At 34.6% G+C, this 14,726-nt stretch overlaps 2 protein-coding genes across 2 annotated transcripts; both read left to right on the top strand.

Moving 5' to 3' along the window:
* The first annotated feature begins 503 nt into the window (after nt 1-503).
* Nucleotides 504-2,885, top strand: LOC146139069 (zinc transporter 7-like). The gene has a single exon (XM_083391161.1). It carries the CDS (start codon nt 592-594, stop codon nt 1,687-1,689), a length of 1,098 nt encoding a protein of 365 aa, XP_083247287.1. The 5' UTR covers nt 504-591; the 3' UTR covers nt 1,690-2,885.
* A 2-nt stretch (nt 2,886-2,887) lies between these two features.
* On the top strand, nt 2,888-12,873 carry LOC146139068 (Golgi resident protein GCP60-like). Its single transcript, XM_083391160.1, has 9 exons — nt 2,888-3,049; nt 3,323-3,470; nt 4,931-5,071; nt 5,701-5,838; nt 6,840-6,927; nt 7,901-8,093; nt 8,725-8,871; nt 10,076-10,213; nt 10,691-12,873. Exons 1-9 carry the CDS (start codon nt 2,920-2,922, stop codon nt 10,900-10,902), a joined length of 1,335 nt encoding a protein of 444 aa, XP_083247286.1. The 5' UTR covers nt 2,888-2,919; the 3' UTR covers nt 10,903-12,873.
* Nucleotides 12,874-14,726: the final 1,853 nt, after the last annotated feature.

Here is a 14,726-nt window from a genome sequence, read left to right as displayed (position 1 = left end):
TATAAGCTCAATATATTAATAATTATTTCAAAAAGGTCAATAAATACGTGTATCGGGGATTTTTCGAACACTTTGCGAATGAGAGTTTTTTCGAATTCGCTGTAGCAAAACCGACGTGTCCCATAGAAGAAATACAAGCGAATAATTCAGAATTAAAAGGTAAAGTTATTCCGAGAAATAAATAGTAAATATAGAAGCAGAACAGTTCTCTTAACTCAAAAAAATATATTCTCGTTGTTTATGTGAATTCATAAGTTAGTTATTCACAGTGCGCATTAGAGATTAACCAGCACTTGAGTAGAAAAAGTACTTTTTCAGTTTAGGTTTAGAGTTCAAATTGTTTTATCTTTGTTATTTATTTTAAAAATGCCGTATATTTTTTAACAGGTGAAACTTCACTTTGATTGTTGGCTATTGTTTATACGTTTTACATGCGCAATTTAGGTAATAATTTTGCTACCTTTACAATATAACATGAATTTATTTGAAAGTTACTTTTCAATATTTTTTAGACCTGTATTTAATTGTATAAGAAGCTAGGTCGAAATATAGAATCGTAAGCTTGTAGCATTTTCACAAAATACAAGCAAAATGCTTCCTGTTAGTGCCAAAGACAGCGAATACAAGCCCGGATTAAGGCTTACATCGAAAATAAAAGGATGGTTTCACACAATAATTCATGACGAGAGTTCTCGAAATATTTTTCTGTTCCTGATGCTGAATTTGTCGTTTGCTTTCGTGGAACTCTTTTGGGGCATTTGGAGCAACAGTCTTGGCTTGATTTCCGATTCTTTTCACATGTTTTTTGACTGCACCGCTTTGCTCGCTGGACTGGCGGCTTCCGTTGTGGCAAGATGGAAATCAAATGACAGATTCTCATATGGATACGTACGGGCCGAGGTTCTGGCCGGTTTTGTCAACGCCTTGTTTTTGCTGTTTATTGCATTTTTTATTCTTTCCGAAGCCATTGAAAGATTAGTTGAACCGCCTGAAGTAAAGCACGAAAGATTGCTGATTGTTTCCGTCTTGGGATTTATCGTCAATATGGTTGGAATTTTTGTGTTTCATGGTCACGGCCATCATGGACATTCTCACGGCCATGATCATGGTCATGGACACAGTCATAGTCACGGACATTCTCACGATCACGGACACTCTCACGATCATGGACACTCTCACGATCACGGACATTCACACGATCACGGACACTCTCACGATCACAGTCATGATCATACACCAGAAGCGTCGCAAAGCCAAATCATGCACAGTGTGTTTTTGCACATCATGGCTGACACGCTGGGAAGTGTCGGCGTGATTGTTTCCACTCTGCTCATGCACTTTTTCGGCTGGATGATCGCCGACCCGATTTGCTCGCTCATGATTGGACTTCTCATTGCGGTGAGTGTTGTGCCTCTTCTGCAGGATTCCGTTGGAATTTTGATGCAAAGAACCCCAAAGAGCTTGGACCTGACGCTGCACGGAAGCCACCAGCGAGTCATGCAACTCGACGGAGTTTATCGCATCAATGAACCTCATTTTTGGACTCTATGCTCAGACACTTACGTCGGAACTATCAAGATTCAGATTGCGCCAAACGCAAACCCGAGCTATATCCAGAGTCAAGCTCACAGCATCTACGCACAAGTGGGCGTCAGACAGCTCTACGTGCAAATCGACTATCCAACGTAAAATCCAAACTATTCACACTCGTTCACATGCTGCTATTATGTTTGTTAGTTTAGGGAATCATGTTTAAAAAGTATTGTGTGTAGAAAAGCCAACTATATATACCTATGTTTATATCTTATATAAGCCTTTTTTATTGAAATATATAAAAGTTAAAACTTAAATCCTGAAGAATGGAAAATGCAGTGTTTTAAATAAATGTCACCTTAATCACAGTAACATAAAATGTTTATAATGACATGTAAGGTTTAAAATAAGTCGTTTAAAATAAGCTTTAGTTGGAAATTGTGATTTAATTTATTTTTATAGATGTGTGTTGACCGAGATTTACTTTTAATTACGTTTCTGTGACAATAAACACAGTGTTCTGTTAAGGCCAAATTAGCAAATGGTACAATAGACATTTACTTTGCAAAACAAGTGCCATAAGAAAGAACTAGTTGTTCAAAAGGCCAAAGTTAAAAAGTGAATTTCAAATGCTTAATTTCAAATGTCATGCACTTTTTTAATGTAGAAAAGTTGAAATTTTTTCAGCAGTTTTGTATGGATTTTGTTGGTAGCACTCGTCAGTAAATTTTAACATCAGTGATTTTAACAAGTGCAATATTGCCACTGTTTATCTGAAGATCAAATTTATCTTATCTGTTCAACTTAGTGATAGAGATAGTTATTAAATGTTAACGCTGTTACAAGTAAATAATTTGAAATTTATGTGCGTCTGTTTCACATTTGCATGCCTTATGTATTTATTGGTTTGATCTGTACTACTTTTTGTTACTTTCACTGAAGTTTATTGATATATTCTTTTTTTGGATTTATTGCAGTAAATAGAACAATTTGAAGCATCGACAATAAGGAGATTTGTTTCTTTTTTTTAACCCCATTTATTAACAAATAAAATGCTGTTTGAGATTTTTTTAACAAGAAATTATAATTTATTGAGCAACTTTGAATTAGAAACCCCATTATTTATCATTTTTTTTGTGTTATTTATATCAAAATAGATGATTTCATATTAAAAAACAGTGTCAAATATTGCTGAAAAGCTAAAAAAAACCTTTAAAAAAAGTAAAGGCAAACTTCTGTCATTTTGCGATTGCGTTTTCACTTTTCAACATGGCAGAGCATCAATTTTTCTGCTTTGTATCAGTGTAAATTAAATAACAAAGAGTGTTTTTGTTTTGGTGACGTGCTTTAAGGTTTTAGTCGTTAGGAATTGTGTGGCTGCTAATAATGGGGGAGGCAGAGCAGATCACTGAAAAACTGAACGAGATTTCGGTTGCCGAAACGACAAACGGAAACGATGAATACTGGGGATTTTCTCTTTTCGAGGCCTTCAAAATGGCAATTAAGTTCTACAGAGGTAAAATAATAACTGTAAAATTGTAGCAAAATATTTTTGTTTTTATCTGAAACTACCTATAACATGTTTTTTATATTTTAAGAATTGATATTTTCTGTAACTAAGGAGTATTCTTGTTTGCCTGATTTTTAACTAAGAAATAGTTAAAACTTTTAAACAAAATTTTTGCAATAGAAATAAATATTTTCTATTGGTGTGCTTGTTAGACCTATTTCATTGTAGTTACCTTGTTTTGCCTGCAGAATATTTTACAATATATCTTTTTTGTCATAGATAACGAAGGCAAGCGTACTTTTGAAATGGAATATGACGACAAAGTTCTGTTAATGGCGCTCACGAAGCAAGTATCACACGGTCCGCTGAACCAACAAAATGAATTACCTGACATTGGCTACTTGGATATGTTCGGACACGATAGAAGGTAAAAAACTCTGTAACATAATGGTTGTAGGTTGTATTTAGACCAGCAATTCCCAACTTAATGAGATTACTAGCAGTCAAGGGTGCCAAAAGATATTTCAAATTTTTTAAATTGCAAACCTTTCTCTTTTTCATTTTTTTGTGTGCGATTCGAGTGCAACAAAACCGCAAACTGTTTATATTTTATTAAATGTAACATAAGCCCCTAAAGGTTGCGAACCAATCAGTTAAACATAGAATGAATATCAAATCCCATACAGAGATTTATAATAACATTTTTCGGCTCAAAGTAACCAGTATTTAAGCCTTAAACTACTTGACAATCACTCAGACTGCTGATGTGTTTAAAGAAACAAATATGTAGCTTATGTTTTATATGTGGACCATAACATTAATTTTTACAGGCTTTCCTGTAGAATTATTGAGCTGTACAGACCGATATCCTTCCTTTTAATCCATTGTCCAAACAATTTCTCCTGGCAATATTATATTTGGGCATATATCATGATATGTATATACAAAAAGCATTTTTTTTAAATCCATAAAAAATCACATGCAGAAAAATCTGGTGCATAGTACAACAATCATCATAAGTATTTTTTTCACATTGTTTTGCTGGAAAAGTTAAAACTTTTGCCATTGCATTTGCACACATCCATGGTGTTTTTGCAATATGGCCAGTGCTTTGTGTGTAACATTAAACACAGTGTATAATTTTTTTAACATTCTACATGTCAATTCATTCATTGATGTGTATAATTATAATATCACTGACTCAGCTTTAAATTATACAAAGGTGGTTATTTAGAAGTAGAACAATGTATTTATGAAAACCTAAAAGTTAAAAACATAACTGTATTGTTTGTTTATTGGTAATAAAGATAAAACATTGTTTTGTTACCACATTTATGTATACTAAGTTATTAGTATGTCTTCATCTGTTTGCATAACAACACTTGTCAAAAATATATAAATGGTTGTTACCACCGGGCATATAGTAATATATTAATTAAAACAGCTCCTTTGTTAATTGAAATTTTTAACCAACATTGCTTTCGCTTTCGTTGTCATTCAACCTGACAAAGGTGATTTCAATAAGTTGCCAAAACGTTGGTTAAGAATTCCAATTAACAGAAAAGCTTTTTTTGATTAATAGCACTTGTCAGTTCTACTTTAAAAAGTTTTTTAAAAAACATTAAACTAGAAAGAAAACATAAACTACCAAATTTTGGCATAATATCCTGTATATATATATCATAACCATTTCACTCGTCAATGGCAGAGTAAACTTCCTAAATGGAAGAGTGAACCTTTCGTTTTCACTTGTCAAATTTGCTTACCTGACCATATTAATGACTCCAGTTGGTATCAAATGATAGCATTTTTTTTAGTTTGTCTTTCATACTACTTTATGTCAGATTATGAAACTTGGTGCATTAATTTTGTTCTTTTTGTTTCCAGGAGGGTTTGGGGTTCGTTGGCTGATATGTCGTCAAACGATGCCCGACGTAAGTTCATAGAAACCTTAGATCACAAAGTTCCAGTGTTCGCCCCATTTATGATCGCTCACCAAAAAGAACACGAAGAACGAGAAAAACAGAGGTAAAGATCAACAACTTGTAAAGTGTTAAGGCTCTTGCTATGCTATACAAACCAAGATATAGTCAATACTGTGCATTTTAGTCCACACAGATACAAAATTTTAGGCAATAATAAACTAAAACTGAATATATTGACCTGCCAAATATTAAATTATAAGCCAAACTTAGTCTCATTTTATATACCGGGTCACTGCACTTTTAGTCCAAAGAATCAGTTAACAGTATCAGAATAAAACACAAAGACACGCTTTAATTACAGAATGCCATGATACAAATATGACCTTTTAAACAATAAGAGATTCTTTCAATCGGACTAACAGCCATCAATAGATAAATAGGATTCTCTCCAAGCGGTGAAATAATTTCTACTCGTATTGTTTTAATGAAATGAAAAATGCAGTTTAAAAAAGGGCTGAGGACAGTTTTATTCACATCATGCTAGAATAATAGCTTTGATTTATCTGCTGGCAAAATTTCCCCATCAAAAGAGACATAATGGCATCATTAAAAAAGCTGTAATGGTTTGTGAGCCATAGGTTCTCGACTGCTGCTGTACACCAGTGTTTGTAACGTATGACATGTTTCCTTGTTTTATGAGTGTGATTGAAATTAAACCCTGTTTCATTGCAGACTCGCTGAGGAAGCTGAGAAGCGACGAATAGAGGAGGAACAACGTTTGAAGGAGGAAGAGGATCGGAGGAGAGAGGAAGAGTTGAGAGCCAAGAAAGATGAGGAGGAAAGACTTCAGAGCGAGCAGGAGAATCAGAAGTAAGAAAAAACTTTCCAACTAAGCTTAAGTGAATTGTCGGGTTCTGCTTGAGGGCTTACAACAGGGATGTCCAACATTTTATTATAGTGGGCCGCATTGACACTTGAAATAATTTAATGGGCCGCAGAACCTTTTAAGTTTCAAGATTAAGTGCTGCTCTTTAGAGTTATAACAAGCCTTTAGAATTCTATATTTGTTTTATCCATACTATACTATTAGTGCGCCCCTAAAAACTGACTGGTACATTTTAATTAGGCTAATATTGAACGTTTAAAATACTACTTGGGAGTGAAAATGACTAGCGGGCCGCCCAAAAATTTCAGACGAGCCGCAATGTGGCCCGCGGGCTGCAGGTTGGACATCCCTGGCACACAACAAAGTGTTTGAATCTTTAAAAGTCTTTGAATTGATTTCCATTTAAAAATTCTTCAAAAGACGTTATTTTATCAAGCAAAATCATGCACACTCTGAAAAATGTTCACTGCCATCTAATAAGTTATGGCTGTTTGGTTGAGAAATGCTTTTCTTACTTTTACCTGAGGTTTATATGCGATAAACTGATTGTTTTATTTGTTTATTTCCTGATTTAATGCTTAAAATTATAAAAGAAGTAATGCTGACCATTTGACCTATAAAATAATTGCTTTTATGAATTGTCAATTCACAATTTTTTTTATAATTGATTAAAATTATACAAAGTTCTTTGAAGTAGTTTGTGTTGAAGCATGTGGTAGGGTGCTTTTGTAATGTAATCGGATTGCTTTATTGGAAAAGCTGATAAATTTGCACAGAAGGAAGTATTTACTTTAAAGCAGCTTTGGGAAATCTAGATTAACCTACTTTCAACATGCAATCATGCACTTCATACACTAAGCTCATTTTAACTATTGAACCAGTTATAATACTTTTCTAAATGTGAAATATTCGGGCTAAATTTGACTAGTGATTTTTTAGTTTTATTTTTGTGATTCTTTTTTTCATATAAATTCATATTTTTTAGGCAGCAAATAATGACGGCTTTAAACGCGCAAACTCACGCTCAGTTTCAACAATACGCAGCGCAACAATATCCCGGCAATCAGGAACAGGTTTGTGTTCGTTTCTTTGCAAAAACAACAACGTTGTCATTTATTTCTATGTGGAAATTGACGTGTTTAGAATAATGATATGCATGTCTATTGTTTGCAATGCAATTTAGATGACACCTTGTTTTATTTATAGTATAATTTTGATAAATATTCTTATATTTGTTTTTGATTTAGCTTGATCATAAATTGCAAAGCCAAAAAGTTGAGTAAATCGACAGCATCTTGATTAAGACGCTTCGATACAATGTGACTGAGAAGCACATTAACTGAAGATGATACAAGTTTGTATCGAAACGTCTTTATCAAGATGCTGTCGATCTACTCGACCTTTTTGGCTTTGCAATTTATTTTCAAGCTATATTAAAGAACTGTGCATAGTGTACCCATGTTTTTGATTTATATTGTTATTGTTAAATCATCATTATTATCATCCTTGTCATTTTCTCTAGTTATAATTACTCTGTGCTTTAATTGAAAATGGGCATTTATAGGTGAAAACTAAACACAAATTAAATTAGCTACCTGTCTACCCAAACTGTTTTGGTCATAGAAATACTATTCTAGAAGTAATATTCATCTTAAGGTGCCCAACAATTTACTACTTGACAACAATTAACTTGGTTGATTGCTAATTTTTCAATAATACAAGAAGCTCTTTTAAAACACACAAATAAAAAGGAACTACACAGACTTTCAAAAGTTTAAATGAAATCATTTCCTTGTTGTTTATGTATTAATAGGTTGTAGATCATAACTTTTTAATAATGTTCCACACTGGGTAATTAAAATCCGTTGAAATGACAAAAAAAAAACTTAAGAACTCCTGGGCTGGAATAAAAACAACGAATAATACAATAAAATGCTACTTTTTTAATATTTACTTTTTTAGCCTTATAATAAAAAAGTATTCTAGTATTTACTTTTTTTTAGTTATTCAAAATATATCTGGAGATTTTTTTATGTTTTTTCACAGCAAGCAGTTCTCATCAAGCACCTTCAGGAACAACATTACCAACAATACATGAAGGTTTATCTGCAACAACAAGAACAAATACAACAACAGCAACAACAGGGGGGTAATAAGCAAACCGAGGGGGGCACCAACCCGGCGGATGGAAATAATGAACAATCGGATGAAACTGAGAGCGAAGACGACGTTTCTGAAGGTAACTTATTTTTTTTTTGCGTATCATGTTTTAGAAAGTTATCATCTAAGGTTAGATGAACAATAAATAATCTCAAGGTAAGTTTGTTGTTTTTGTTGTTTGCCTTGTTACTTGTTTAATAATAATCATGTTTTAGGCATTAAGGACGTTGTAGTTTGGTGTACAACAAATATCAACACATTATGCTCATACAGAAAGCTTCAAATAAGTCTTAAAATAATGGCTGAAGGTTGTAGTTAGACGTTTGAAATGAATATCAAAGCAACAACTCTTTATTCATCTACAAATTTAAAAATACATAAATTCTGCTGCCTTTATAAACGATAGGCTTAAAATAAAACAAAATATTTCCAGGTCTATAAATGTTGTTGTTTTCCAACGCTTTCCCTAACATCTGTGTTAGTGGTTTGCTGTAATGCAGGTATTTAATATTTCTAAACCTTAATCTTAGCCTTACGTCTCAATGCCACCAATTTTTTGCTTTTTCAACCATAGGGCTTAAACCACCGTCGTTTATATGAACAACTAAGGCAAAGTTTAATCATTTCCCAATTTAATTAAGCTTTTTACGTTGTTTACTTCAGAAAACATTTTGTAGTCCATCTCATTTTCTACCTATATTTTCTTCCAGCTTCAATCGCTCGAATCGCTGAACCCTCACTCTGGACGCGACCCCAAATCGAGGAGTTCAAGGGTCAAATTAAGCGCGACCCCGAGTCGGTTCTTTCGGTGGGTCGGGGCGAAGTGGTTACCGTCCGGGTTCCAACCCACGAAGAAGGTAAAATAAGTGCTTTATTTGGTTATGGATACTTTTTAGTCCCTGTATTATCTCGCTTTTGCTAGGGATCTTCATGAAATGCAGAACATTAATTTTCAAAAATAAAGTTTAAAACAATGATACGAAAACATTAAAAATGATAAATTACATATAATTACGATCAGCATAAACAATCAAATCGTGCACAGTAAATCCCAGTTTTATTGAAAAAAATAAAAAAATGAAATTTACTGTTGACCTCTAGGGATTTTGTTGAAAGTTATCATTTTGGTCAAAACTGTAGAGCTTTCAGAAAATAAAACCTGAAACATTGATAAGAAAACAATAAAAATGACAAAAATGTGGTGATTTAAAGCGTAAGCATCAGCAGAAAAAATCAAGTCATGTACATTATTAAACACTGGTTTTTGCGAAAATTTGTGTTAGTTTATAGTTTTGAGTCCTTTTGTTGAAATGTAAGCTCATAGTAATTAGTAGCAAACATAATCATGAAAAAAACGGACAATTCTATTTGTTTTTGGTCATGAGCAAAATCATAAAAAAAATACATTTAGTTTGTTTGAAATCAGGATAAGAGCCTATTTCCATTTAATTGTTCCCTGTTGAAACGATTTTCCCCATTTTACATTCATAGTAATTAATCACTTACAGCGAATAACAAAAAATCGCGCCGTAATATGACCGGATGTTCCTCAACCGTTTGAGCATTATGACGTCATTATAATGCCCCGCGATGACCAATTTATTTCCGGTTAGAGTCCAGGATTAACTTTCCACGTGCACGTGCAAGTGTAATGACTTCTTATTTAGCAACGTTATGTCACTATTCATAGCTGTTATTGTATTTTGACCATGCTCTGTGCCCATGGGAGGCACTAATAAAATGTGTTTATAGATTTATATAAACTTTGTTTCCCAAACCCAATAACATGTTTTGCACCAAAAATCGTACACATAGTGGTATGAAGCCCTTCTGGGAGTCGACTTGACGGACGATAACAACGCATTTTTTTGGCCGAGGTCGTGAGTTCGAACCTCACCAAAGGCTAGTTGTTTTTCTAGTCTTGCTTGCACTATAATCATTATAAGGCCTACAGACTCCAGGAAACCTTTTCAAAGGTCCCCAGGGTATTGCACGAAAGAATGTGCTTATAAAAACCTATAAAAAAGTTGTTTTTCACAGCTAACAAAACTGTGTTTTTAGGCGCTTATGTGTTTTGGGAATTCGCCACTGATTCTTACGACCTCGGGTTCGGTGTGTACTTTGAGTGGACAAATTCAACCAATCAGAATCAAGTATCGGTCGAAGTAGGTGAAAGTTCAGAAGAAGAGACCGACGAAGGTGAGTCAGCAAAAAATTAAATCGTCTAGTCACCAATAGCGGTTGAACTCATTTGAAACTAGATAGCCGAGGTTTTAAAAAACTAGCCAGTGCTGAAACAAAATCAGACTTCGTTGAGTGATGAACTCTTGACCTCCGAACTTATCACCTCGGCGTTTAAAAACGTTTAAAATCACCTCCAAAAGTAAAATTGTTATGTATCAATAAAGGTCTTACACCTGTGTAGGTTTAATTTAATATTTTAACGTTTTTTTTCAGGAAATTATGATGCAATCATTCAAATTATTTTTGAGCAAATAAAGGTCATGTCAAGTTTAAACAGATGTTGGCAAATTTTTTAATAAAAAATAAAAGTTTTACAAAATGTTCCCGGCAGGCATTTTATGACGTCATATTTAGCAGAAAGAAATTTGAGCCTCTCTGTAAAAAAGCAAAGTCGGCTTCTATACTCGCGATAAACAACCCTTATACCTTTAGACGGAGCAGACCCGGAGCGTGGATCCCTGGGCGACCCCAACCGGCCCCCGATCGACGAAGTGGTCCCCGTTTATCGTCGCGACTCCCACCAAGAGGTCAACGCGGGGTCACATCGCTACCCAGGCCGGGGGGTTTACCTACTCAAGTTCGACAACAGCTACTCTCTCTGGCGGTCCAAGACACTCTACTACCGCGTCTACTACACCAGATGATCGACGCGTCACGTTTACCTGCCTCGCTATGACGTCACTCCACGAGCGTGTCGTGATGACGTCATACCGACGTGCGACGTAATGTTCCGTCACGCTAGAACCAGTTGCTGCTGTATTAGTTTCGAAGCTACGGCGTTTCTGTTGTCCTCGCTATATGTGTGACGTCACTACTTCTAAATGCTGACGTCACAATGTTTGAAACGTCAAGTCGATGACGTAACGTTGTTAGTGTTTATTTTTTGTATACTGTGCTATTTCCATATCTATCACCTTTGATGTCTTACTGCTGTTGCGTCATAGACAAGCGTAATTTCGATGTGTGACGTCAAAGATTGGACGTGTGACGTCATAATTTACTTGTTTGTGACGTACTTCTGGCGTCACAGAGGAAACATTTATATTTATGACTATCATATTCCAACGATGCAGTAATGTTTTCCGTAAGTTCGTAAAATAGCCCACAAATTGTAACAGTTCTGTCCCCAGCGTTAGTTACATCAATGAATTCCATATAAAACTTAACTTTAGTTTAAATTTGTAGAATTTGTGCGAAAAAAAGTTTGTCTCAACATTAAGTGGCTACTGGTAAAATTCGCCTAATCGCAAAATAATTAAAAAAATTCTGTATCACATATCGTTAAATCACATCACTTTATTTATTGGTTTAAATAGAAGTACATGCTTATACAACTTCACACCTATTCGTGCTGTGGGCAATTCATGCTTAAAAGTGAAGGTCTTGAATCGTTGTGCGCTTAAACCGCTTTTTCACTTCGCGTTTTTGTCTTGTAATCGAGATGTTTTGTGTGACGTCATAATTGGGTTAGCTACAATTCTAAACATTAAAAATTTTTACACAAATACAAAATGCTGGAGCTAAATTGTCTATTTGATATAAAACTTTAATCGCCAAAAGAGGCTTTTAAACTAAAAAATAGGAAACTTAAACATTTCAATGCTCACGAGATATGTGTTTTTGAAATATTGTTATTGACGGCTGTATTTCACTTCTATACCCTGTTGTCCAAGATACAGAGTTGTGGCACCAATTGGAACCTAGAATCTTGCCATTGTAGCCATTTTTGTCCAGTATTTGACTCACCGCCTGACAATCAACAAGTTCATAGAATCGGTTTATTTTAAGATTAAACGCAATTAAACAATTTTTCTACTAGTAATACAACACAAGACAATCACTTTTTTGTTTAAAATTTGCTCATTTTCGTGTTTTGCTGAAGTGTGTCCTCCGCATTATGACGTAACACCTGGTCAAAAATTGGTTTGTGACGTCATAACTTCGAATTACGTATTTTTACCAGTTTTTACTGAGCTTATTGTATTTCGACCTTTTCAATGGTTATTGGTTTTTGTGACGTCATTATGACGATTGTCATAATTGATTTTTTGAACGTCATCACACTTATTATCACATATGTTTGTTAGATCACAATAAGCTGCTATGTCGTCATAATGTGGTGCATTGTTATCAACAGCCTTTTTTCGCACCCCAGTTTGGGAAAAAGTTTTTCGGAGAAAATGTTCTTCTCGTGTCCGGTTATTTCCCCGTGCGCTTGGGGTAAACCCCGTTTGCATGAACGCTTGTATTTCTTGATTGATGTTGAGTTTTCATTTTACAAAATACATTTATCCACGCTGAACGCGGACAAGAATATGGCTGCTTGCCAATACTACTTTCTATAAAAAGAAAAATGTTATCCGAAAATCGAAACTAAAAAGGACCTTCAAGATCTGGATTTGTAAAACTAATGACTTGTTTTTAAGCACACCTTAACTTTACCGCTTTCATCTTTATATGAATTTTACGTTGGGAACGATTTTGTTTAAACGTTTGTAAACAGCGAAGTGTCGATTTTTTTCCCAATTTTACGACTTTTATATTGAAGTTAAAAAGCACTGCTGAATTTTGCTGGGTTTTGGTGTCAGTCAAAGGTCCAGGTTATTAATGTAGTGACGCTCATGCCTGCAAAATCAAATCGAAACTTATTTCAGCATAATCCATGCACGCATCCTTATTACATATCTTAAAAAATTAGAAATTAACATTCACTGCACTGTACCCAAAATCATTAGACTCCGCGGAAAACTTTGTTAACTCTCCTAACCTGGGGTAGGTAAAATGCCAGGTAGTTATATCTGTAAGCATCTTCGTTCCACCTCATTGAGTGTGCATTCTTCCGTGTCAATGATGCCTTTCGAGCTTTCAGTTTGCGATTAAGCTTCCAATTTCTCCATGTAATTGTTTTTTGCCAATCCCTGAATCTGGAAATTGGTTTCAATTCACCCATTTATGGAATCGTTTGCAATATCACGCTTGGCAAAACCAAGAGTAGCCTTTTCCAATGTTAAACCAGCATCAGCTTTAAAATTAGACTTGTAACAAAAATCAAATCAAATTGGTCAACCGCCAGTTTATAAATTACTAAACATATTAACCTCGGACAAATTCAAAAACATGTTTTGTGAAAAGTTTTTATTATTATTTAATACCGTACAAAATAAATCGTTTTGTATATCAGTGATTGATCTTTCTCCCCTAAAACGCGTAAATATGTTAGTTTTTAGTGACCTTTAAATATTTGGATGGGTAGGCCACCAGGCCATGCTTAAAGTTTTTAGAAACAAAAACGTTTAAAAATATATATGTCGGTTATACTGGATGTTACAAAAATAATTGTTTTTTAAGTTATCTTGTTTGACCGAAACAATATCTCCAAATATACACTACTTCTGTAACTATAGGGCCATGTTTTTTTCACGGATTTAGAATAATAGCCCAGTTAATTGCGGTTTCTAATAAAATTCCCGTCACAAAAAACAATTCTTTATATTTGTATTAAAAGCGGAAGAAAGTGTTTAAACGCTTATCTCTGGGCTGAAAACCATTCGTTTGTCTTTCGATTCGAAGCACCCGTCTACTGAATGTAAACAGCAAAGTTAAAGGTATTATGGAATTACTTTTCGCGGATTATTATTTCAAATATTTACGTTGCTTCCTTATCCTTTAGATTCTCCCGTTTTCAGCCTGGATTTCAAGTTGAATGAACTGTCAGCTGGATTTTTCGTACTTATCCGAGGTAAGAGTTTTGGCTATTTATATATTCCGCAGCATAATGACTTGAGATTATGCCAAGACGTTGAATAGATATCTTAACCCATACACATTTAAGATGCTTTGTATGGACATTTTAATGCTCTCTCTTATTCAGGGGATTGTGCTTAATGGCCCACCCTGGTGTTGTTAAGTGGCTATTTTTGTCCCGAAGAGATGTTTACCTGTAGGACGCCATTAAACAACCATATTTACGTAAGCTTTCACAAGTACTACCTCTTTCTACATGGGCTTTGATATCTATTGGCGTCTAACTAAAACCTTCAGCCATTATGTTAAGATTTATTCGAAACGTTCAAAATGCTGCCTACTTCTGTATGGGCTTTGATATTAATTCCTCGTCTAACTACAAGTTCCAGTCATTATGTTTGAATGTTGTTTTACTTAAACAAAGCAAACCTATGCAGAGTCGGGGCTTAAAACTTTCACAAGGTCTCCTTGAACAACACGCAACCCACAAGATCGTAAACAATCCACCCTTGTGCAAATTGAAGTGAATGTCGTGTTGGTTGGCTCAAGTGCAGTGTATTTGTTGGTGCAAGTTCAAGCTTCTTGTTTTCTTTGTTTTGTGTGTAATGAGATCAACATCCGCTTAATGTATGTCTCTTGTACACAGGCTTACAACAACTGTCAGGAACAACATGAATCAAGTTATTTGGCAATTTTATAGTAAGGATGAGATCTGAATTTTTTG

The sequence above is a fragment of the Ascidiella aspersa genome, chromosome 6, assembly GCF_963924565.1.
Source record: "Ascidiella aspersa chromosome 6, kaAscAspe10.2, whole genome shotgun sequence".
Lineage (NCBI taxonomy): Eukaryota > Metazoa > Chordata > Ascidiacea > Phlebobranchia > Ascidiidae > Ascidiella > Ascidiella aspersa.
The sequence above is the reverse complement of the archived record's forward strand: the minus strand, read 5'-3'. Positions and strand labels throughout refer to the sequence as shown.